The 26531-nt window shown below is 40.5% G+C and overlaps 1 protein-coding gene and 1 long non-coding RNA gene across 2 annotated transcripts in view; both read left to right on the top strand.

Moving 5' to 3' along the window:
* LOC307036111 overlaps positions 1 to 26531 on the top strand; it is a 233731-nt gene that overhangs the window by 52792 nt on the left and 154408 nt on the right. The gene's annotated exons all lie outside the window — the stretch shown is intronic.
* LOC307037715 (uncharacterized protein) lies at positions 10191 to 13366 on the top strand. Its single transcript, XM_079678775.1, has 3 exons — positions 10191 to 11811; positions 12042 to 12141; positions 12698 to 13366. The coding sequence occupies exons 1-3, from the start codon at positions 11654 to 11656 to the stop codon at positions 13223 to 13225; spliced, it is 786 nt and encodes a 261-aa protein (XP_079534901.1). The 5' UTR covers positions 10191 to 11653; the 3' UTR covers positions 13226 to 13366.

Genomic DNA, 26531 nt, shown 5'->3' with positions numbered 1-26531 from the left:
TGTTGAGGTCTTGTGGATTGATACACAGTCTTATTTCCTGCTTGTCTTTTTTGTGTGCTGCCACCATAGATGAGACCCAGTCTGTGGGCTCAGTAACTGGTATAATGACACCTATGTTTTGCATGCGGTTAAGTTCAGCCTTAACTCTGTCTTGCATTGCAATAGGAATGCGGTGGGCAGGTCTAACCACAGGTTGTACACTAGGATCAACTGTCATGGAGTAAGTGATTGGTAGTTCTCCAAGTTCATCATCAAACAGGTCTTTGTACTGCATGAGTGTCTGTGTGGTGAAATCCGTGTTGCTTTCCGTAGTGATCTGGTGGACATCTTTGCTCAATGTGACAATTCCCATGTCCACGCATGCCCGAAATCCCAGTAGTGGCTGCACATCTTTGTTCACTATGAAGAAAGGCAACGAATGGTGCTGCTCCTTTAAGCAGCAAGGCAGTGTGGCCAGGCCTTTGGTCTCAATCCTGCTTCCTCCATAAGCAACAAGGTTTATAGCAGTCTCTTGCTTCACAAGTTGCTCGCCATTGGTCACTTGTGTGAACGTTTCTTGAGACAACACATTGCATTTAGCTCCTGTGTCAACTTTCATTTCAGTTGGTATGCCATTAATGTGAATTGTAACAAATCCTTCTTCTTTGTCTTTAGCTTGAGGATTAACACTATCAACATGTCTTTCGATATCTACGCCATCCACGTAGAACGTGTCTTCTCTGTGTGTTGTGGGCTCTTCCACTGTTACTTCATGAACAGACTGGTTAAAATTATTTCTATTTGAATGACTGTAGCTGCGTGGTTTAGACTTGCAGCATTTTTTGTAGTGATTCACTTTTTCACAGTTGTGGCACTTTTGCCCGAAAGCTGGACACTTTTCTCGCATAGCTGCATGGCTGCCTCCGCAATTATTACAGTTAGAGATGCTCTGGGAGTGAGCGAGTGACTGTGGCTTTGGCTGATATCTTCTGCTAGAAACAGGTCTCACTGCATCAACACTGGTAGCTTGAACGGCTAACGTCCTGCTGCTTTCCTCTGTCATTTCGTGTATACGGCAGACTGAAACAGCTTTAGGAAGTGTCAGTTCACTGTCTCTCAACAGAGTTTTTTTTAAAGAGTCATTGATTATGCCACATACTATTCTGTCACAGATTAGTTCCTCAGCTAAGTCTCCAAAATGGCAACTTTTAGCTTTTATCTTCAGATCACTGATGAATGACTCAATGCTCTCACCTTGCTTCTGATTTCTTGAATGAAACCTGTGCCTTTCCATTATTTTGTTATGTTGAGGGTTGCATATTTCTCTGAATTTCCGTATCAAACAGTCCGGGTCCTCCCCTGATTCAGCTGGGGAGATCACTGCACCGTCGGGGCCTGGCGCGCGCACTTCAGCTGCATACATAAAGGATCGTTCACGTTCAATGGCTTCTGGTCCAGCAAGATTGAGGAGGATGTAAGCCTTAGTCCTGGCAGCCTTGTCTGGGTGCGCTGCGGCGATGAAGATTTCATATTCCCTCTCAAAGATCCGCCAGCTCTCCGCGACGTTTCCTTCAAACATAACAGGGTCCGGACGGCGAAATCTATCCGCCATTGTAGCTGGGGCTAGCTTCAGCCAGCTAGTGGAAAAGTAATTCTCCAGACGAGGAGAGGCTCGTGCCGTCTTCTGACACCATGTAGAAGTTGTCGATACTTCTTAATACATGCATGTGTGTATGTACAAGGAATACACAATGCATAGGTAAGTGGTGGCTTTATTTATGACCACAGCATGAACAGTGAACATGTACGTTGCATGCCGACTAACAACTGAATGCCTATTATCTTAACACGTCACCGGGTGGCGCAACATATACGGTGGCCTGCAAAGGACAAACTTAATCATATGAGAATGATCTACAATATATATATATACTTATATCACCTCTGTTTATAGCCTATGAAAAAAACTATTAGAAATAGAAGGCTAAAGCTAACGTTAGCAGATAGTGACAATGTATGCTAGCTAGCTAGCTCAACGATTCCTTAAATAATATTGCCACAGAAAAACTTTTCAGTTCACATCACGCTCTGCCGCTCCGACAGGGAGCTCTGCTCTGAACACCTGAACGGCCCGTTCTAACAGCTGTTCACCAGCGGTCCAGTCTGTGCCACAGTGACTCCGGACGCGCAGTTAATATTAACGAACGCACCCGTAGGTAATGTAGCTGCTGAAGCTAGACCATCATCTCGGAGCAGCAGAGCCTTATTATACATCCATGAGCATAGCCGACAGGCAGGAAGTAGTGATGGGATTTATGGCTCTTTGAAGGGAGCCGGATCTTATGGCTCCGTTCCTTTCAAAGAGCCGTTCAAAAGAGCCGTTCAAAAGAGCCGTTTTTTTGGCGGGGTTACTTGGTTTGTCTGTGAAATAATCACCAGGATAATGATTGACTGTATTGCCAGACCTAATGTCAATAATCTGCTTTGTAAACACGACACAAGGTGGCGCCATATCCATGTCATTCATGTCCGTGAATGTACTACTTTGAATTTACCCTCCGTATGTGTTAAGTAAATAAAGTTGCCTTGCCTTGAATGAAATTCACGCAACTCTTAATATTAGATACTGTGTTTTTAAGTGGCGATGGAGATCATTTGTTGACCCTGCTTTAAAGGATATTTTGCCTTTACAAATAGTGAGCTTTTTTGGTTGAAGTTCATCAAAATGCTGCTGCGTTTTCGCGTTTGGCTCATTTTCCATCCGAAAAACACGTTGTCTACCTGTCCTGTAGCCTACCACTTGTTATGACTTCTCTCTCTCGCGTATTCCGTTAAGACCCACCCCATCTCACTCCTCCTGCTGAAACCTACTAATCAGAGTAGGGGCGGGTCTTCACAGAATACGTTTGGGGAACAAAATCAAGCTTTTTAACAGGCGAGTGGATTTTGGCAGGCAGTGAGTGCGGACTAACAATTGAACGATAACAAGAACGGCTCTCACCAAGTACGACTCGGTTCCCCTCGTTCATACCAAAGAGCCGTTCAAAAGAATCGGCTCGTTCGCGACCGACACATCACTAGCAGGAAGACTCGAGCACAAAGCTCGCACTTCATTATAATCAGTGCTTGAATTGGGCCGGTACTCGCCGGTACGCAGTACCGGCACTTCTGATTTTTACCCATGTGGTACCGGCACTTCTTATTGAGTACCGGCAAGGTGCCGGTACTCAGTAAAATGCCGGTACTCAGCCGCCGGCAATATACATATTGTAAATGCAACGCAGCGCAAATGTGGGTCTGACTCTGCCTCACAGAGGGTGACTGGCTGTCTACATGACGTGGCCTGCCGACATTGCCACTTTCATACAGATCATACTAATGCCCTCGATTGGTCTCTGTGTGTCATTCAAGCTCGGGAGGGTGTGTGTTGGTGTATGTCTGGCGCGAGCGAGCAAGAAAGCGCGCGCACCGGTTACGTGTATTGTTGTTAGCATCTGGTGCTAGCTAGCTGCGCTAACGGATATAAGGAGCTGTTTCAACAACAAGGTGGAGGGAGAGTCCTTTGCTGTCAGACTGAGAGGCTGATAACTACAGCTCTGGTGAGGTAAATTACTCTGAGTCTTTAGATAGTTAACTTAGTTTAAGTTATCTCAGTGGGTCTCAAACGGTTCTGTCACCATTTATGTAAACACATATATCCATTTGAGGGGGTAGTGATTAGTAAAATATGCATGAATAATACAAACAAAATGTTAACTAGGTGAAAAAAGGTAAGATAAACTTGTTGAGAGCTAAAACTAGTCTTTGCTGTTGCCTCAAAGAGGAGCAGGGGGGAGAGGAGGGAGACAGGAGAGGCCGATTCAGGAGCCCAGACACACTCACAACTATAAATGAACCAAAAACAAATAAATATAACAAGTTTCAATGTTTTTTCATATTGGATATTGTATGTTATTGGTTATGGCCATGTACTTATCATTTTATGATTATTTAAATGTATACATTTTTGTTTCATATGGGTGTAGTCTCTTTATTTCCCCCTCAAAATGCACCAGATTGATGCATTTAAGTCCAACATTTTAAAAAAAATCTTACCGGGGGAGCATGCCCCCGGACCCCCCTATAGGATTTGAGGCCCGGCCCCACTGTTCCCAAATAGATTTGCAATTTTTTTTAAATAGTAACCCATCTTCATATGTTTCTTTTTGGGTAATAGATTTAAACTAGAGGGCTATCACTTTGTGCAGCAACGCTACTGACAAATAAATCCAGCAAAATGGCACAAAAAACTGGTAGTGGCCTCAGGGACGAGGAGTCATTTAACCAGCCAGTAGGAGTCAAGCTTTACTTTCTTTTATATCCATAAAGAAAAAGTAAATCTGTTTACAGTTGTTTCCTTATGGATGTTGAGAGGTATCCATATATCTCTTCATTTTGCTCTCAAAGTGCACCAGATTGATACATCTAACTTCAATATTTAAAAAAAAATGTTCCCGGGGGAGCATGCCCCCGGACCCCCCTAGACTAGAGGGTGTCAGGTCCACTCCCCACTTATAAAAATAGCACTTTACCACTGCACCCCCTCTAATCTCAGATGCACCCTGAGTCATTTTGTTTAAGTACAGTGAGCCTTTCTAAAATATACAGTAAAGAGACAAACCCACCAGCATTATAGGATATACTATGACTTTGTGCCAAATACTTGTTGCTGATTTAGAGTACTGGCACCTTTTTTATTCCAATTCAAGCACTGATTATAATATATAAAAAAAGAACACCATGCGTGTCATGATGGCACATAACAGCTCACGGCCGCAGATTACTCCGGGTCCCAGACACCCCATACCCCAAAAATATTTTTATTGCAGATCTACATGAATCACACAAACGACTTATTTTGGATTCAAAACGGCGAATTTCGCCGAAAGGTGACAAGCTTGCTTCACTGAACATAGACAGACCACGACTGAAACATAACATCTGAGATGTAACAACATAATACACTTTTTGGGGATGCTTGGGATGTGAGGAGTGAGGGACACGGCTTAGAACGGGCGTGTCGCCTGGCAGGACAGGAGAGTGTGTGCACCAGTCTGCCTTGATCAATGAATTCTTGTCCGTGACACTCACTGCTGCCCACAGCTGTTTTATAGAAGGAAATTCCTTCACTTCGTGAAAGAGTTTTAACCACACACACCTCTACACACACATGACAGGTGTTATTTTCCCCATAAGGAACAAGTCGCTGCAAATTATCCCGCTTATTAGAAGGCCACATTCTCAACAAAGTAACGACATGACTCCCAATATTAATTGAAATGCTTTTATGGATTTAGAAAATGTTTTTATTGATTTAAAAAATAGTTGTATGTATTGATTTAAAAAATAGTTGTATGTATTGATTTAAATTGACATGCATCCGCTAAGAAAAATAGTCCGTTGTTACAGTTTTTTAAACCGTCTGAATGAAACGGCAGCTCTCAGCTGTGTATTTACACAACTAATGGCTCATCAACCACAGCTCTCTCCCCCCCTCCCCCCTTGATCTTTCTTCTCCAGCAGGCAGCAGCTAAATTAACTGTAGGTTACTCTGAGTGACAAGCTTACAATTAGACACAACACTGTCATTGCAAGTGACCCTCAGTTAGTCAGTTAGTTGACTTTTATGTTCAACTGCTAAATTCGTTACTGATAAAATAGGGCTTCTACTGTACCTAATTACCTTAACACTAGAACCGCCAGAGGTTTTTGTATAGGCCTACCTAAACCCGTCAAATCCCGCTATTAGAATGCAATTTTTAACAACATAGGGTGCTACATAACACACTTTCAGGAAAAGTCACGGACTGGGAGACTTTAATATTTTATTGAAAAAAAGTTACATTGCACACACACAACACACATCACACAAATTGACCCGATTGGCGTTTCTAGTGTTAAATAAACTCACTAATTAATGAAACCAGTTCAATACGCATTATTCTTATTCTTATCATTCTTTATGAGCGCAGAAATAGTCTTAAAATCAGATCTGTTTTTTAAATGAAATCTGACGGCAGGCAGTTAGCTCTGATCACCTATGATAAATGCGCCGTACCTAATCGCTGGCCATTCAGCCACAGACACTGTTCGAAATGGGGGGGAGCTAGGGGAGCTTGGCTCCCCCGAAGAGGGAGGGAGCTCCCCTGAAGGCTGACTTTGAGATAAATAGGGGGAGCCCAAAACAATCGTGCATATTTGTGTCACACAGATTAGAAATGTTGAGTTTCTGTAAATAACAGTTCTTGAAATAAATAATAGTTATTGTTCATTACAGTTTCTGAATATTTGTTTTATATTTGTGAATATGTCTGGGTGTTGCCATCTGTACGTGGCGGCACTGCATTCTTACTTACGTTGCTATGGTTATGGCGGTGAGGCCGGCGCGGTATTTGAAATGTTCATATTGATATTTTTTTAACTCTGGCTTTGTAATAAAAAATATGGCAAAACGAAAACAGCCAAGCGTCACAGCTTTTGGATTCACAAGCAAAGAAGCGAAGGAGTCTAAAAATGACAACGTGAACGGAAAACAACTTTTAGTTGGCCGGCTGTAAGCGGCGTTAGGGTCGAGCTTGACAGCTCCACACCGAGGGAGAGGCCTGCCGATGGGGAGCCTGAAGAGGCTTCAACAACTGCCACATCCGCCGGCATAGTGACACCGTCTGTATTAGTAGAAGAGTGTTTTTATAGCAATTGATCACATCCGCGCTGCTGCGCCAGTCAACAGAGCGTGCGTGTGACATATTTAGTAGCAGGATGTGCTCTGAAAAATAGGGCTCCCCGAAAGCAAATGGGTAATTCGAACACTGACAGAGCTCCCTCTATACAAATCAAACTGTAGACGGTGTGAAAGCACCTATTATTTAAAATAATGGTCGGAATGTGCGTTGTGGTTTGGTGGTTTCTATGCAACGCGGAGTGTTGCGTTCATGGTCTGTACTAGTGTAGGAATTTGGCTACGGGAGGCTGGGCCACTCGGGAGTTGGTTCCGGGCCGCATCTGGCCCGCGGGCCGCCAGTTGAATAGGCCTGGTCTAACCTATTGTTTTAAATAATGGTCGGAATGTGACCTGTGAGCCTTCTGAATTACCGTGGGACAGCACATTCTAAACTAAAATGGTCAATCAATAAAGTAACATCTTATCTTATCTTAATAATATCTTCATATTAATAATAATAATAAATCATACAGTATGTGTCCGAAAGGGAGCAGGAGGAAGCAAACACAAAAATATACTGCATATTAAAGCAAACGATTGTAAAGGTAAAAGTATGAGCATAACAAATAAAGAAGTGTAATGTAAACATTTACATTATGATTATTTAATATATAAAGACTATATATTATTGAATTACAAGATTAGATATACTTTAGTTGATCTAAAATATTGATGTGTTCAAATGCTCTTCAAAACACAACTGAAAGTCCATGAAACTTGTCTTTCTGTATTTGTGAATGAAGCGCCATCTCCTGGTTAAAACCTGAAATTTAAAATCTGGCAACGCCCTCTTGGAAAATAGTGGGAGGGCTTAACATTCCTCTATACTGGTTTTAGGCAGGTCGTAGGCAGGAAGCTGTAAGCTGGAGTCTGAAATGAAGTGCTACATCTCTATGCTCTCCCCTTTTCCATCAGCTGTCTTCCAGGTGTCAACGCGCAACCCTCCTCCACCCCTTCGCCTCCTGCTTCCAACACAGGGCCAAGCTTAACCTTCTCCCTTCCAAACGGACCTAACCACTTATCACCACCACCAGTGTCTATACCCGGGGGGGTTAATCGGAAACGGTTATTTCCCTTCCCGAATGATATCCTACAAAACCTGGGCCTAATCGCCAAACACTATTTTATTCACTGTTATAATCTGTCATCATTATGTTTCATTTATATAATGTGACCCGATAATAAACATGTATTCCATACATCACGTCTCTCCTGATTGAACTATAAGTATCCAAAAAAGTCAGTAAACTCAAGAATGATTCATCTGGGTTTGACAGGTATATTAATAAATCATCAGCAAATAATGATAATTTATGTTCCTGGCCATATACTTTTATACCGGTAATATTGTTATTTTGAGTAACCCCCAAACTCAGAGCTTCGATATAAATTGCGAATAACAGAGGGCTAATTGGACATCCCTGTCGTGTCCCTCTCTCAAGGTAGAAAGAATTTGATATGGCTCCGTTTATTTTTATTCTTGCATAAAGGTTGTCGTACAGTGCTTGAACAGTATTAATAAAGATCTTTTGAAAGCCAAACTTTTCAAGAACTTGGTATAGGAATTTCCAATTAACTCGATCGAAGGCTTTTTCTGGATCGAGGCTCAAAAGTACTGCCTGGAGTTTGTTTTTGGATATATGTTCAACTATATGTAGAGTTCTGCAGATATTATCTTGTGTTTGCCGTTGTTTGATAAATCCTGTCTGATCTAGATTTATTATCTGAGGGAGTATTTCTTCAAGTCTTTTTGCCAAATTGTGGGTGAAGATCTTATAGTCCTGGTTTAGCACACTTATTGGATGATAGCTTCCACAGTCACATTTGTCTTTCCCTTCCTTCGGTATCAGGGAGATTACTGCTTCGCCCCATGAGGGGGGGGGGGGGGGGGGGGCTATACCTGTCTGAAGCACGTGGTTAAAAGCATCCCTCATTGTTGGGATCAATAGATCCTTCATTTCCCTGTACCATTCAGAAGGGAAACCATCTGGGCCTGCGGCTTTATTGGGTTTTAAGTCAGCGATTGCCTTTTCTACTTCTTTTTCCTCTATAATTAATTTATGATTTTGCTCATCCCTCACTTTAGGAAAAGTTATCAAATCTAGGAAACTCCTGATGTTGGTTTTATCTATGTTAGGCTGTGTGTATCGGTTTTTATAGAAACAGACAAAAGTTTGATGTATGACTTCTAAATTACTATGTATAATACTTGTTTCAGGGTATTTTATTTTATGAATTGTGTTTTCTACCTGTTGTTTTTTTAGGTTGTAAGCCAATAGTTTAGCTGATTTACCTCCTACTTCATAATAACTTTGTTTTAGAAAGATCTTTTTTTTTATGTCAGTAGTATTATTCATCCCGCTTCCATCACATTAGTATGCATAGAAAGTGACAGGTGCTGTGACAGGTCACACCTCTCCCTACATATGCTAATGAGCTAAGTCCCGCCTCCCCTTTGTTCGAGGTGTGAGATCTCAAGTAGGTGTGATATCCCAAGTAGGTGTGAGATCCGTCGATAGGAGGGGGGTGATGTGTATTCACAGGTGTGAAAAGCCCCCACTGTTGCGCCTTATGGTGTATAATAAAAAATGTTTCAATCACATTAGTATGCATAAAAAGTGACAGGTGGGCCCACCCCCAAGTCTATTAAAACAAAATGCCGCTTCCATCACATTAGTATGCATAAAAGTGACAGAAGGGCCCGCCCCAATTATGTGATGTCAGAAGACCGAAGGGGTGGAGTGAGATAAAAAAAAAAGAACCCAGTGCAAATAAAAAGCCATTCATTTCCAATCATCAAGTCATCTTTCCAAAAAGAAAAAATGGCCAAGAGACGCCTCGATATGGGTTTAATCAGCGAGACGCCTGTGACAACTTACCGCCATCCGTCAGGAGCGCCAATCAAGAAACGGATGCAGTATCTGTGCCGGGTTCAAACACCTCCGGTCGAAGATCTTGAAGAGAAATGGCTTCTGGAAAATGAACATGTTTGGGGATACGTATTCAACTATATGGCGAATGAACTGCATTTCTACAATCTGAAGAATGGAGAAACGTATGGACCCCACTTTTTTAAACAGTGGCGGCCGGTCCATAGGGGCGCTAGGGGCGCCGCCCCACCTCTTCCCACATAAAATTAAAATATATATATATATATATATTTTTTTTTTTAATTTTTAATTTAATTTTTAATAAAAAAGGTAAATATTATATAATTTGTATCAGTAAAATGTATAATCTACAATACAATCTCGTTTAAAATTGTGTTACGATGTCTAAAGTTACTGATAAGTCACATGTTTCCTGCCTGCCTGGCCTTGCCCATGTATCAACATCATTACCCTCTCTCGCCTGGGCGCTAAGAAATCAGCCTTCATCCAGTGCAGCAGCAGCCACTAGCAGCTGACTGTTGCGAAACATAATTTCAGCCAATCAGCGTAGTCAAATCTGATTTTGACCGGGCGCCAATGTCAGCGCCTGGTCCAATCTGTGAGTAGTTTGGACAGTGACTCGTATCCGGGTGACGCACTAGAGCAGAGGATGGCTTCGTGTGCAGGTGGAGTCTCCGGACCTCTGTCCCCACCCAATTCAGTTCAAGAGCTAATCTCCAATCCTTTCGAAAGGAGAAGTTTGGGAGATAAACAGTTGCTAAAAGATCTTGGACCGGACCAACCCGATTTGAATATATCGCAGCAAGCTCGTGAAAAAAACTAAACCTATCAACGAGGCTTCTCACGTAGCTGGTACACCAGGAAGGCATGGCTAACTGGATGCAAACAGGTGAATGCTGTCTTTTGTTTCCCATGCTTGCTCTTCAAACAGCCGGGGACAGATACGATGTGCCCGTGGACTGTGACGGGGGTGAACGATATGAAGCATTTGTCCGAAAAAATTAAAAAGCACGAGTGCACGAAGTTACGACAAGTACCTTCAAGCTAGCTATGCTAGGCAAAGCTAACATAGCCGCGCAGCTAGATCAAGGGTACAAGATCTCATTGAAAAAACACAATGACGAAGTGGACAAGAATAGGCATGTCTTGTCTAAAATAATTGATTGTGTGGCATTTTGTGGGGGCTTTGACCTAGCTTTGCGTTGCCACGACGAGACTGACACATCCGACAACCCCGGCGTTTTTCGGGGTTTAGTTAATCTTCTGGCCTCGTTAGATAGCGTGTTGGAGGAGCACCTTAAAACGGCTACCGTTTTCAAAGGCACCTCAAAGACGGTGCAAAATGAACTTTTGGACTGCATGTTATCAGTTTGTAAAGACTACATTCTGGAGGAAGTAAAAAATGCCAGTTATTTATCTATTCAGGCGGATGAGACAACTGACATTTCCACCCACTGCCAGTTAGTGCTTGTGCTACGCTACATTGACCCGCATAACAACGTCCAGGAGCGTTTTTTTGAGTTCATCCCTCTTCAGAATGCAAATGCTGACACAGTTGCCACCGCGCTGATGGAGAGGCTGGGCACTATCCTCCCCGATGGACAACAGGGCAAACTAATCGCCCAAGCCTATGACGGTGCAGCAGTGATGAGGGGAGCTAAAGGTGGAGTTCAGCGGAAAGTGAAGGATGTGTACAGTAGTGCGCACTACATCCACTGCTATGCTCATCAGCTGAACCTCATTATGCAGCAGGCAACATCCCACATCCCCAAGATAAGAACATTTTTTTCAGACCTTGGTGGATTTGCTGCATTTTTCTCCAGGTCATTTAAGCGAACTGCGATCCTGGATCAAGTGGTGGCACACAGACTTCCTGGCACTTCCACAACAAGATGGAACTTTCACAGTCGTGCTGTTAACAGTGTATGAGCACAAGGAGAACATCCTGAGGTGTTTCCAGACAATCTGAGACTCAGGTGACTTTGATCCCATAACAGTGAGAGAAGCCGGGGGCTTTGTGAGAATGATGGAAGATGAAGTTTTTAGCTTTTTCCTGACATTGTTCCACAAGATCATGCCACATGTAGACATGCTGTTTAGCCAACTGCAGAAGAGGAACATCGACTCTGTCTACATCACAGGACTCATCAAGAGGTTCACCAGCAGCATACAAACAATCAGGTAAATCATTATTTACAATGGCTGAGATGTGCTTATTATAGGAAATCTGTGAAACCTAAATGTGATTTAGCTGAACACAATAGACCAACTCATACAAACTTACTGGAAATGTATATATTATATAACGTTTATAAGGTGTATCTCTGACTACTATTTCAAATAGTCAAACCTAATTTGTCAATTCTTGCCACAATGAGTAATTGTACATGGTTACTTGTGGTTTGGATCAGGGACTCCATTCCTTCTGGTGAAAACAGTGGATCTGTGCAGCAGCTCCCCACAAAGAGGAGGGGACTTGGACATGAAGAGCAACAGCTGTTGGCTAGAGAGGTAAGCAGTAATAGGAACGTGTTCTATGACCAAAAGCTCCTTTCATAATATATAGGTAATTTCATGTCACAATAATGATACATTTCACAAGAAAGCCCATTTTCTGTAAATTCAATAAATAGGTAGGCTAGTTAAAATATCCAAATGGAAAGGCCTATTGCTTATTACATTCTGAATTGTATACACTTAACAAGGCCTAAACTGCAAAAAGTGTCCCACAGTCTCTACATTTCAAAGGGGATCAAGACAGATCAGAAAAGGTTTAGGCCTCCAGAAGCAACCACAGTAGACAGAAAGGGCCCAACAATGAATGAATGAAGTGTAAACATAGCCATTAAATGTATATATTGTAGTGACTTAATTTTAAACAGTAATATTGTTCTGTTGACGCTCAGATAGATGTCCTGTTATTCTGATTCAGTTCCATTCACAAGAAAGCTCTTTGTTTGTTACACATCTTATGAGGGGACACTAATGACATTATGAGTGATGGATGTGAAAAGGTGATTCTGTTATTTATTATGTCTTGATTTTTTCATTGTGCATTATTTCATAGGTATGTGATACCATACTGAGTCACGCAAAGGAGAGATTTTCCTTCACCAAACACCTCATCAGCTCCACCCTCCTGCAAGGAGACCTGTTCCAGCAGCACAGCCGAACATTCCCTGAAGCAGCGCTGGAAACAACTGTGGAAGCCTACCCTCGACTGGACAGGGCAAAGCTCAAGACGGAACTGTCCCTCGTCTATAAAAATGACCAGTTCAGGGCTTGCAGTGGTGCTGTTACTCTGCTCCAGTTCTTTATTGACAACAATCTCCAGGAGACATTCACAGAGACTGTCAGTCTTCTGAAGATTCTGGTAACCACACCCATGGCTACGGCTGAGGCAGAGAGGTGCTTTTCCACTCTGAAAAAAATAAAGACTTTCTTGAGGAACAGCATGACACAGGATCGCCTGAATGCTCTGGCTATGCTGTCAATTGAGAAAAAACTCATTATGAGCATTCCTGACTTCAACACCAGAGTCATTGAGAGGTTTGCCACTCAGAAGGAGAAAAGGGCAAAATTCCTCTACAAATAAAGACACACACACACACACACACACACACACACACACACACACACACACACACACACACACACACACACACACACACACACACACACACACACACACACACACACACACACACACACACACACACACACACACACACACACACACACACACACACACACACACACACACACACACACACACACTCGCAGCAAACACAGATGGCCGACCCTTAAACCAATGCGTTTCATTAGAGAGACAATTAAACGTCCGCAGAATTTTGTGAAGTTACTTTTGGATACCTAAGATGTTTTGTTCAACCACAAAGTCCAGGAACATTAGGACTGTTGGAAACCTGTTGCGTTCGACTCATTTTCCCCAGAGGAAGTCGTTTCTTGTTTCCTTTTGTTTTTGTCTTTTTTCTGCCTGTTGCACATTTGTTATTCAAAGCAGTAAAAAAAGGTGCTATAGGCCAATAAGCTGGATATCACTTTATATGTAGAGAGGAGGTTTCCCATGGTTGTGTTAGAAGTGTATTAATAAGTGGGCCTTTATCACAGAAGTGATTGTTCTGTCTCCACCTTTGTTGCATTGTCTGTGATGTATTTTCCAACGGTTATAGCTCCTCCTGTCCTGTCCCAGCAACACTACACGGTTTGCAGCTCCACCACATTTTTGGTTTATCTTCGGTGTCGCTTAAAATCTGCTTCCCATCGGACTAAAACCTCCATGTAATCTGAAGACAGATACTTGAAGTTGTTTAAACTTTTCTTGGTCTAGCCTTGCCAGGTACATTGTACAAATATATTATCATTATGCTAACTGGTTGTTTGTGTTAGACGATGTAGCTTTTTCCTTTCTGAGTTATTGCTATATGTAAATAAGCCTGTTTGTAAATAATCCTCAGAGAAACAAAGAAAAAACAATGTATGACATGCCTTGGTTAATGTGTTTTTTCTTTTTGTATAAATCTTATACAAATGTAAAGCTCTACTTTTTTTTTAAATTGCATTTATTCACAGTTCAGTTTGAAATGCTGTAGTGACTTGTATTTAACCACTTACATATTTATAATTAATGCTACTGAAAAGATGCTATTAATGACCAGAAACACATTTTCAAAAGTTTTTATATCCCACATGCAGTAAAGCCACTTGGTGGAGGTGTTGGGTCAAACATGAACAGTTTTAAGAAAGAGAAAAACAAAGACCAGTTCTGAGAATACAAATTCCTAGTACAGTGGTAGATGTTCAGGTTGATAAATAATATTTTCCACAAAAAAAGTAATATATTACACTACTTCGTTACTCTAGTCTCTACATAAAGCTTCGCACTGGAACACACCGCAAAGACTTCAGCCGAGCACGTACGAACTGCGCATGCGTGAGTGGCAATAACTCTCCTTACCAGCAGGCAGCGGTAGTGTGTATTCGTCATTCAAAACAGGCAACAATCCGAAAACAGAGAAGAATACCGACTACGTGATTCACGTAGTCTGTTCTTCTTCTCTGTTTTCCGGTTGTTTTCTATTTGTTTATATCTGTGTGTGTGTTAGCTTCACCTTAGCATGTGTTCTTTGCAGGTGTGTTGAGGTTTGATTATGCCTGATTTTAGTAAGTAAGGAAGTAACGCGTGTCGGGGCAGTGTTAGTAACTGTAGTGTGGTTACTGAATTATAAAAGTAGCGCGTTACACTACTCCGTTACCGACCCATTTTTTTTTACTCACTATGTCAACAGCCCCACCAAAAATATTTTCCACCAGCCGCCACTGGTGTTAAAGCAACGTTGACCTCAACAGATTGGGCTGTGTTAGCTCTGGTGTCTTCCAGAGATCTCCACGCAACCATTGTATCCGAAGAAGTAGTGCATCAAGAAAACACTGTGGAACCAGCGGTGTACAAGATATGTGCAACAAAAAGCAAAGAAACGCAAACAAAAAGCGAGATCAAAGAAGAGTTTTCACCGTTAACCCTCAATGTGGAGGAAGAATAAGGAAATATCCCCCCGCCGCCAGAAGTGAAAAGAGTCCTGACAAGCACCGTCTGGGAAACTAAAAGCGGACCATCTGGACGATGGTATTACCGCGCAAGCCGTTTGCTGACGCAGGGGGGAGGGGTTCTCTCTAAAACACAGTGTCCTGCCATCTCTCTCTGTTTCTGCTGATGTGTAAAATATACAAAATAACGTTTTATATACTTACTCTCTTGTTAAAAGGTGATGAAGTTTGTAGCGTAAGCCAGCCATCAGTGTTCTAGTTTTAAGGATCGAAGGATCCAATGTATTTTTTAAATGGAGCAGAAATAGAACTAGTCTCCCAGTGCAAGTATCTTGAACAGAGAGTGTCATATTGGACTCAAACTTGACTTTTTAAGAAACATATCCAGAAAGTATCCAATACCATTCAATTCAACTTGCAACATTTTAAACAAATTAGACCTTTTTCTTAACTGTCAATGCTGCAAAGTCATACCTCCACTGTATGATTCTATCCCACATTGAATACTGTTTTACAAACTGGTCGTTTGCTTGTGCCACACACCTGAAACCCATAGAACAGCTGTTCAAGAGAGCTATCCAGGTGTTTGACAGAAAGCCACAGTCATACCACCACTGTACCATCCTTGAATATGCTGCTCATGCTCTTTCTGCATATCGTGTATTTATTTTTGCTGTATGTATATATATTAGGGATGCACCGAATATTTGGCCGCCGAAAATGGTTAAAAAAGACCTTTCGGCTTTCGGCAGAAAGGGTTCGAGCACTGAAAAAATATCACCGAATGTCAGAGAACAGGGTTACATTGGTAAGCTAACGTGTTGTTGTGATGAAGTAATCAAAACGCGGCGACAAGCACGGCGTGCGACCATGCTCGCGGCTGGCTCACAGCCAACATGTCTGCCGCTTGGAGATATTTAAAAATATCAGAGAAAGAGGCGCGGATTGCGATTTGTAAAACGTGTTCAGCTGACATTTATCGAGGGGGTGTAACTGCAAAGACTTTCACCACTTCGGGATTACTCCACCACTTGAAATCAAAACACCCGGACAAATATGCGGAGTAAGATCAAATCACAAGCACTGACAGCGGGAGACTGTTCAGCGCTGCCTCTCATGTGCTTGATGAGAAGAGGAACAGACTTATGGCTGATAAAGCAGAGAAGCTACTGTTCATTAAAAAGAACCTCCCACTTTTCCTTAATAAGTAGACAAGGCTGGCTTATCATAAGCTTATCTAGTTCTACATGTCTACTCTATACCCACTTTCCTGAACAATTTTCATTGTGAGTTATAATTCAACATCTCAGTTTATCATTAGGGGGAAATGACAGCAGCACAGTGTTCAATATATTTTACTTTCGGTATCTAAATGATACAATGTTGTTTACATTGCTCATGAGGACAGACCACCTTATTTGCAAATTCTTGAAATTGTAATTTAATTTGTAATTGATTGTGGATTTTGTATCCAGTTTTCACTTTATGTATTTTTATACAATGTTTACTACTTTTTCTTATGAGGACAGACATCCTTATTTACAGATTTTTGAAATTGAATTGTAATTTCATTTGTAAATAGTTACATTCATGTGGATTTATCCAGTTTGCACATTTGTATGCATGCACTTATAGGTGCATATGTTGTAGTTGAAGGCCTGGCTGTTAGTCTTTATTTACACTATTTTGTTGTAGGCCTACAGGCCTAGATGTTTATGCAGTTTTAAAGCACCTTGGCTTTGTTCTGAATGCACTTTGTTGTAGTTATCCTACAGAGAAAAGAAAATGCACTTGACTTGGAATTAATGTACTGTATGCATTCAAAAGTGCTGAATAAATGTTTTATGGACCCATAATAGTGATTATTATTTAAGTTAAGTTTTGCCATAATCATGTATTTTTCCATAATCAGGCAGCTGAACAACATTGGTAAAAAATGTATACATTATATATATATATATATATATATATATATATATATATATATATATATATATATATATATATATATATATACAGGACTGTCTCAGAAAATTAGAATATTGTGATAAAGTTCTTTATTTTCTGTAATGCAATTAAAAAAACAAAAATGTCATACATTCTGGATTCATTACAAATCAACTGAAATATTGCAAGCCTTTTATTATTTTAATATTGCTGATTATGGCATACAGCTTAAGAAAACTCAAAAATCCTATCTCAAAAAATTAGAATAGTTCCTCAGACCAAGTAAAAAAAAAAGATTTATAACAGCAAAACACAATCAAACATTTGAAAATGTCCATTAATGCACTCAGTACTTGGTTGGGAATCCTTTTGCACGGATTACTGCATCAATGCGGCGTGGCATGGAGGCAATCAGCCTGTGGCATTGCTGAGGTGTTATGGATGCCCAGGATGCTTCAATAGCGGCCTTTAGCTCATTAGCATTGTTGGGTCTGGTGTCTTTCAGCTTCTTCTTCACAATACCCCACATATTCTCTATGGGGTTCAGGTCAGGGGAATTTGCAGGCCAATCGAGGACAGTAATGCCATGGTCAGTACACCAGTTACTGGTGGTTTTGGCACTGTGGGCAGGTGCCAGATCATGCTGGAAAATGAATTCCTCATCTCCATAGAGCTTTTCAGCAGACGGAAGCATGTAGTGCTCTAAAATCTCTTGGTACACAGCTGCATTTACTCTGGGCTTGATGAAACACAGTGGACCAACACCAGCAGCTGACATGGCTCCCCAAACCATCGCTGACTGTGGGAACTTCACACTGGATTTCAAGCAACTTGGATTTTGCTCCTCTCCAGCCTTTCTCCAGACTCTGGCGCCTTGACTTCCAAATGAAATACAAAACTTGCTTTCGTCTGAAAAGAGGACTTTGGACCACTGTGCAACTGTCCAGTGCTTCTTTTCCTTAGCCCAAGTCAGACGCCTCTTCCGTTGTCTTGATTTCAGAAGTGGCTTGACCATGGGAATACGGCTATTGTAGCCCATTTCCCGGACACGTCTGTGAACAGTGACTTTTGATACCTGGACTCCAGCTTCAGTCCACTGTCTTTGAAGCTCCCCCAAATTCTGGAAGCGACTCTTCTTCACAATGCTGTTAAGGCTGCGGTCATCTCTCTTGGTTGTGCAGCGTTTCCTGCCACATTTCCCCCTTCCAACAGACTTTTTGTGGATGTGCTTTGAAACTGCACTCTGTGAACAGCTTGCTCTTTGAGAAATTTCTTTTTGTGTCTTACCCTCCTGATGGAGGGTGTCAATGACGGTCCTCTGGACAGCAGTCAGATCAGCAGTCTTCCCCATACTTGTGATTTAGTTTACTGAACCAAGCTGAGTGTTTTTCAAGGCTCAGGAAACCCTTGCAGGTGTTTCGAGTTAATTAGACGATTCAAGTGATTCGTTGAACACCCTACTAGTATACTTTTTCATGATATTCTAATATTTAGAGATAGGATATTTGAGTTTTCTTAAGCTGTATGCCATAATCAGCAATATTAAAATAATAAAAGGCTTGCAATATTTCAGTTGATTTGTAATGAATCCAGAATGTATGACATTTTTGTTTTTTTAATTGCATTACAGAAAATAAAGAACGTTATCACAATATTCTAATTTTCTGAGACAGTCCTGTATATATTTCTATTAATCATTTTCGGCCTTTCGGCATTCGGTTTTCGGCCAACTGTTTCCTATTTTCGGTATCGGTTTCAGCCAAGAATTTCCCATTCGGTGCACCCCTAATATATATATATATATAAATGTCATGTTCTTATATGCTGTATGTGACGGGACTATAGATGGAAATTAGCTCAGAGCTAAAATCCGGCTCATTTACACTTGTAAGCATTATATTTGTTTTAAAGTGTTCATCAATGTGCATTACGGTAGCCCTGAAGAAAATTAAACATTAAAATATGTTATTGATGTCCCCATTCCCAGTTTGTTTTGGGAATAATTGCGATGTTTACTATGTTTTTGGTAGCTCTTAACAAAACAGAATTTCTGTAAAAGACTGCGACTCTAAAAGGCAAGTTTGTGATTTTAACACTGTTTCGATGAAACAATACATTATACAATATTACGACTTTTTGCCATATTTTTAACAAAATCTTTTTTTTTTTTGGTTGTAGGGCATCAAGATATTTTGCATGTCATGCATAAACACGGTGTCAACTTTTCCTTCAAAACTGACGTGCTGCCCGTTTTACAAAACAAGTTATTTTTCTGCTTCTTCATCCTCTGAATTTTCCTACCCCGTCCCTCTGCCTTCAGCCAGCACAACAAGAATCAAGGTGGATCTGTGAAATGAAACACCTCTTCCCAAAGCGTGACTTCCCTATTGAGAGTATGCGTCTAGGGCAGTAGGGTCTAAACCAATTGGCCAGATAAACTAACATTCAGAACGTACGGTATGTTTGAGGACTAACCATTTATCCAGTTCAAGCTGTCTATAAGATGTGACATTGCGCTCTGACTATTTCCCGTAAAATGGTGACAAACTATTACTTATTCTTGAATTTGACCTCTTGCTGCTTGGTTGAAAATGATAGTTGAAAAATAACTTTAAAAAAAAAAAAGACTCAAACAGCGAGGGACATTATACTGGTGAAAAAACTCTCAATTCTACAGATGACTCCCCCGACTCAACGCAATAAGTCCCTCCCTCCACTCAGCAAAGCATCTAAAACTAAGGACCCCACTAAGACGACAGTTTGAAAACTAGCTATGGATCTGAGAAAAACCAAGTCTCCCCCCGTGAGTTGCAGCCAGGAACAAACTCCTGGACTACCATCATCACCACCATTCTGGACACCCGAATCTTGCAGTACTATTGCTGCTTATTTTGCTCCTTGGGCCAAGACGTCTCTGTTTATGGACACAGTGAAATCAGTGTTGGTTGATATTGTGGAGGGGGTGATACATCGGTACAGAGAAGAAATATGCAACGGATGCCGAGTCAGTCACCCAGCCAGAGGCAACACAATTGTCTCAATGACATGCACGATTTTTTCTTCAGAAACAATTACAACGCGTTAATGAAAAGACTCTGGCTCACCGACTTCATTACTGAGATCGACCAGACTTTTATTGATAAAGACATTTTCACGGATGATTGGAGGATCCAAGGCGCTTCGGAGGCTTTTCTGCACAATCTCAAAAATTGTAGACGCCTCAAGGAGAGACTTGAAAAGATCCATGCCGAGTTGGATGGAGAAGAAGAAGACTAAGAACCTGCGGTTGGTTGAAGCCAGGGATTTTTTCTTTTTCGATACATTGACTTTTTCTTTAAAGTAAAATAAAAATGGGGAACTACTATGCAAAACGCTCGGTATATATTGATCAGAATGTAGTCAATACCCTTTTAATAAGTGTGGTGATGAGGACGATTGAAAACAGAGTGAATAGTGATCCCCGTGTAAACAGAATGGCTGAAGTTTGTAAACTAGAAGACATTTTGGATATCGTTCGTTCTGGTAGTACTATTCCTGGTCATTGGGAAACGATTGTAAACTAAACATTTAAAGTGGTCCTGGAATCTTCATTTTCCGAAACATTCTGTAACATTACCGAAGAAATGAAACAAACATCAAAAGTGTATCATGTGCTCTCATTGTATGCTCTGTTTGTAGATGTAATGCATCTTTGTGTCAAAAACAGCATACACATGAATATTTTGACTGAAGTGAAAAAACTCCATCATGATATTTCCAGTAATCTGGGGAATTCTAAGCTGGAGACGGTCCTGGGGATGTTACAATCAGTATAACTATTGATTATGTGTGTGAAAATGTTTAAATGTAAATAGGACATTTAAAAAAGTTTTTTTTTTAAAGTTTTTTTTACATTTGAAAAACTGTTGTCTTCATTATAGCAAGGGGAGCGTGTCTGTTACATGTGTATTACAGTCCTTCACATGCACTGTTGGCTTCATTATAACAAGGGGAGGGTAACAGTGAAGATGTATGATACATGTGTATTGAAACGTGCGTATTATACCCCCACAGAAACACAGAAACATGGAAACACAGAAACACAGAAAACACTGAAACCACTGAAAAAACACAGAAACACTGAAACACCGACACACAGAAACACCGAAACACAGAGACACAGAACTACAGAAACACAGAAACACAGAACCACAGAGACACAGAAACACAGAAACATGGAAACACAGAAACACAGAAAACACAGAAACACAGAAACACAAAAACACAAAAACACTGAAGCACCGACACACCGAGACACAGAACCACAGAAACACAGAAACACAAAAACACAGAGAAACACAGAAACACAGAAACACAAAAACACAAAAACACAAAAACACTGAAACACTGAAACACAGAAAACACAGAAACACAGAACCACAGAAACACAGAAAACACAGAAACACAGAAACACAAAAACACAAAAAACACAAAAACATTGAAACACCGACACACAGAAACACCGAAAACACTGAAAACTCAAAAAACAGGCTTGTGTGCTAGTATGGTTTTTGAATAAACACATCAGTATTTTTAAAAAGTCGATGGGAGGCTGATACTATTTGACTTTTTAAAATAATAGTTTTCTGTGTTTCTGTGTGTCGGTGTTTCTGTGTTTCTGTGTTTTCTGTGTTTTTGTGTTTCTGTGGTTCTGTGTCTCGGTGTTTCAGTGTTTCAGTGTTTCAGTGTTTCAGTGTTTTTGTGTTTTTGTGTTTCTGTGTTTCTCTGTGTTTTTGTGTTTCTGTGTTTCTGTGTTTCTGTGGTTCTGTGTCTCGGTGTCTCGGTGTCTCTGTGTTTCAGTGTTTCTGTGTTTCTGTGTTTCTGTGTTTCTGTGGTTCTGTGTCTCGGTGTGTCGGTGTTTCAGTGTTTCAGTGTTTTTGTGTTTTTGTGTTTTTGTGTTTCTGTGTTTCTGTGTTTTCTGTGTTTCTGTGTTTCCATGTTTCTGTGTTTCTGTGTTTCTGTGTCTCTGTGTTTCTGTGGTTCTGTTTCTCTGTGTTTCGGTGTTTCTGTGTGTCGGTGTTTCAGTGTTTCTGTGTTTTTTCAGTGTTTCAGTGTTTTCTGTGTTTCTGTGTTTCTGTGTTTCCATGTTTCTGTGTTTCTGTGGGGGTATAATACGCACGTTTCAATACACATGTATCATACATCTTCACTGTTACCCTCCCCTTGTTATAATGAAGACAACAGTGCATGTGAAGGACTGTAATACACATGTATCAGACATGCTCCCCTTGCTATAATGAAGACAACAGTTTTTAAAATGTAAAAAAAACTTTAAAAAAAAAACTTTTTTAAATGTCCTATTTACATTTAAACATTTTCACACACATAATCAATAGTTATACTGATTGTAACATCCCCAGGACCGTCTCCAGCTTAGAATTCCCCAGATTACTGGAAATATCATGATGGAGTTTTTTCACTTCAGTCAAAATATTCATGTGTATGCTCTTTTTCACACAAAGATGCATTACATCTACAAACAGAGCATACAATGAGAGCACATGATACACTTTTGATGTTTGTTTCATTTCTTCGGTAATGTTACAGAATGTTTCGGAAAATGAAGATTCCAGGACCACTTTAAATGTTTCGTTTACAATCGTTTCCCAATGACCAGGAATAGTACTGCCAGAACGAACGATATCCAAAATGTCTTCTAGTTTACAAACTTCAGCCATTCTGTTTACACGGGGATCACTATTCACTCTGTTTTCAATCGTCCTCATCACCACACTTATTAAAAGGGTATTGACTACATTCTGATCAATATATACCGAGCGTTTTGAATAGTAGTTCCCCATTTTTATTTTACTTTAAAGAAAAAGTCAATGTATCGAAAAAGAAAAAATCTCTGGCTTCAACCAACCGTAGGTTCTGAGTCTTCTTCTTCTCCATCCAACTCGGCATGGATCTTTTCAAGTCTCTCCTTGAGGCGTCTACAATTTTTGAGATTGTGCAGAAAAGCCTCCGAAGCGCCTTGGATCCTCCAATCATCCGTGAATATTTCTTTATCAATAAGAGTCTGGTCGATCTCAGTAATGAAGTCGGTGAGCCAGAGTCTTTTCATTAACGCGTTGTAATTGTTTCTGAAGAAAAAATCGGGTATGTCATTCAGACAATCGTGTTGCCTCTGGCCGGGGTGACTGACTCGGCATCCGTTGCATATTTCTTCTCTGTACCGATGCATCACCCTCTCCACAATATCAACCAACACTGATTTCACTGTGTCCATAAACAGAGACGTCTTGGCCCAAGGAGCAAAATAAGCAGCAGTAGTACTGCAAGATTCGGGTGTCCAGAATGGTGGTGATGATGGTAGTCCAGGAGTTTGTTCCTGGCTGCAACTCACGGGGGGAGAGTTGGTTTTTCTCAGATCCATAGTTAGTTTTCAAACTGTCGTCTTAGTGGGGTCCTTAGTTTTAGATGCTTTGCTGAGTGGAGGGAGGGACTTATTGCGTTGAGTCGGGGGAGTCATCTGAAGAATTGAGAGTTTTTTTCACCAGTATAATGTCCCTCGCTGTTTGAGTCTTTTTTTTTTTAAAGTTATTTTTCAACTATCATTTTCAACCAAGCAGCAAGAGGTCAAATTCAAGAATAAGTAATAGTTTGTCACCATTTTAAGGGAAATAGTCAGAGCGCAATGTCACATCTTAAAGACAGCTTGAACTGGATAAATGGTTAGTCTTCAAACATACCGTACGTTCTGCATGTTAGTTTATCTGGCCAATTGGTTTAGACCCTACTGCCCTAGACGCATGCTCTCAATAGGGAAGTCAAGCTTTGGGAAGAGGTGTTTCATTTCACAGATCCACCTTGATTCTTGTTGTGCTGGCTGAAGGAAGAGGGACGGGGGAGGAAAATTCAGAGGATGAAGAAGCAGAAAAATAACTTGTTTTGTAAAACGGGCAGCACGTCGGTTTTGAAGGAAAAGATGACACCGTGTTTATGAATGACATGCAAAATATCTTGAAGCCCTACAACCACAAAAAAAAAAAAAAGGTAAAAGTATATTGTGTTAAAAATATGGCAAAAAGTCGTAATATTGTATAATGTATTGTTTCATCGAAACAGTGTTAAAATCACAAACTTGCCTTTTAGAGTCGCAGTCTTTTACAAAAATTCTGTTTTGTTAAGAGCTACCAAAACATAGTAAACATCGCAATTATTCCCAAAACAAACTGGGAATGGGGACATCGATAACATATTTTAATGTTTAATTTTCTTCAGGGCTACCATAGTGCACATTGATGAACACTTTAAAACAAAAATAATGCCTACAAGTGTAAATAAGCCGGATTTTAGCTTTGAGCTAATTTACATCTGTAGCCCCGTCACATACAGCATATAAGAACATGACATTTATATATATATACAGCAAAAATAAAATACATGATATGCAGAAAGAGCATGAGCAGCAAACAAGCATTTACCACATGGCAGTACAATGTAGCAGCTATGATATATAAAGTGCAAGATAAGATAACAAGCGCTACATAAAGTGCAAGAGGAGATACCCCTGTGTTAAAGTGCATTTATTTTAGCGGTGATTACACGTCTGTTTGTTGCTCAACCATTCTTTAAGTTGACCTTTAAAACTATTGAGAGTGGGAAAATCCCGTATCTCAGTTGGGGGGCTATTCCACAATGAGCTGCCTTTAATGGAGAGGACATTTTGTCCAAAGGTGGTCCGTCTGTGGTGGACTTCACAGTCTCCTCTGGTTTCTGACCTAGTGCTGCGTCCAGTGTGTTTTCTGTGGATGAATTCCCCCAAGGGGAGGGGGGCCGCCCATGTAAATATTTTTTTTTTTTAAATACATACTTTTAAAAGACATAAAAATGTCAAAAACTCAAGAAATTGTGATTTTCAAGGATGGTACAGTGGTGGTATGACTGTGGCTTTCTGTCAAACACCTGGATAGCTCTCTTGAACAGCTGTTCTATGGGTTTCAGGTGTGTGGCACAAGCAAACGACCAGTTTGTAAAACAGTATGCAATGTGGGATAGAATCATACAGTGGAGGTATGACTTTGCAGCATTGACAGTTAAGAAAAAGGTCTAATTTGTTTTAAATGTTGCAAGTTGAATTTAATGGTATTGGATACTTTCTGGATATGTTTCTTAAAGAGTCAAGTGCGAGTTCCAATATGACACTCCCTGTTCAAGATACTTGCACTGGGAGACTAGTTCTATTGCTGCTCCATTTAAAAATACATTGGATCCTTCGATTTTGATTGATCATTTACTGAACATCGTCGTTGAGAGTTTTTTCACCAGTATAATGTCCCAAGCTGTTTGAGTCTTTTTTTTTTTAAAGTTATTTTTTCATCTATCATTTTCAACCAAGCAGCAAGAGGTCAAATTTAAGAATAAGTAATAGTTTGTCATGATTTTACGGGGGATAGTCAGAGCGCAATGTCACATCTTAAAGACAGCTTGAACTGGATAAATGGTTAGTCTTCAAACATACCATACGTTCTGCATGTTAGTTTATCTGGCCAATTGGTTTAGACTCTACTGCCCTAGATGCATGCTCTCAATAGGGAAGTCACGCTTTGGGAAGAGGTGTTTCATTTCACAGATCCACCTTGATTCTTGTTGTGCTGGCTGAAGGAAGAGGGACGGGGGAGGAAAATTCAGAGGATGAAGAAGCAGAAAAATAACTTGTTTTGTAAAACGGGCAGCACGTCAGTTTCAAGGAAAAAGATCACACCGTGTTTATGCATGACATGCAAAATATCTTGAAGCCCTACAACAACAACAAAAAAGATTGTGTTAAAAATATGGCAAAAAGTCGTAATATTGTATAATGTATTGTTTCATCGAAACAGTGTTAAAATCACAAACTTGCCTTTTAGAGTCGCAGTCTTTTACAAAAATTCTGTTTTGTTAAGAGCTACCAAAAACATAGTAAACATCGCAATTATTCCCAAAACAAACTGGGAATGGGGACATCGATAACATATTTTAATGTTTAATTTTCTTCAGGGCTACCGTAGTGCACATTGATGAACACTTTAAAACAAATATAATGCTTACAAGTGTAAATGAGCCGGATTTTAGCTCTGAGCTAATTTCCATCTATAGTCCCGTCACATACAGCATATAAGAACATGACATTTATATATATATACATACAGCAAAAATAAATACATGATATGCAGAAAGAGCATGAGCAGCATATTCAAGGATGGTACAGTGGTGGTATGACTGTGGCTTTCTGTTAAACACCTGGATAGCTCTCTTGAACAGCTGTTCTATGGGTTTCAGGTGTGTGGCACAAGCAAACGACCAGCTTGTAAAACAGTATTCAATGTGGGATAGAATCATACAGTGGAGATATGACTTTG

This window comes from Notothenia rossii (genome assembly GCF_949606895.1).
Source record: "Notothenia rossii genome assembly, chromosome: 4".
Taxonomy (NCBI): domain Eukaryota; kingdom Metazoa; phylum Chordata; class Actinopteri; order Perciformes; family Nototheniidae; genus Notothenia; species Notothenia rossii.
This window is presented reverse-complemented; position numbering and strand designations above follow the sequence as displayed.

Bases quoted from the DNA above. Each gene is read 5' to 3' on its own strand.
- LOC307037715 (XM_079678775.1), top strand. From the start codon at position 11,654: ATGATGGAAGATGAAGTTTTTAGCTTTTTCCTGACATTGTTCCACAAG. The intron at 11,812-12,041 runs GTAAATCATTAT...GGTTTGGATCAG, and splicing joins AGCAGCATACAAACAATCAG to GGACTCCATTCCTTCTGGTG. The intron at 12,142-12,697 runs GTAAGCAGTAAT...ATTATTTCATAG, and splicing joins AACAGCTGTTGGCTAGAGAG to GTATGTGATACCATACTGAG.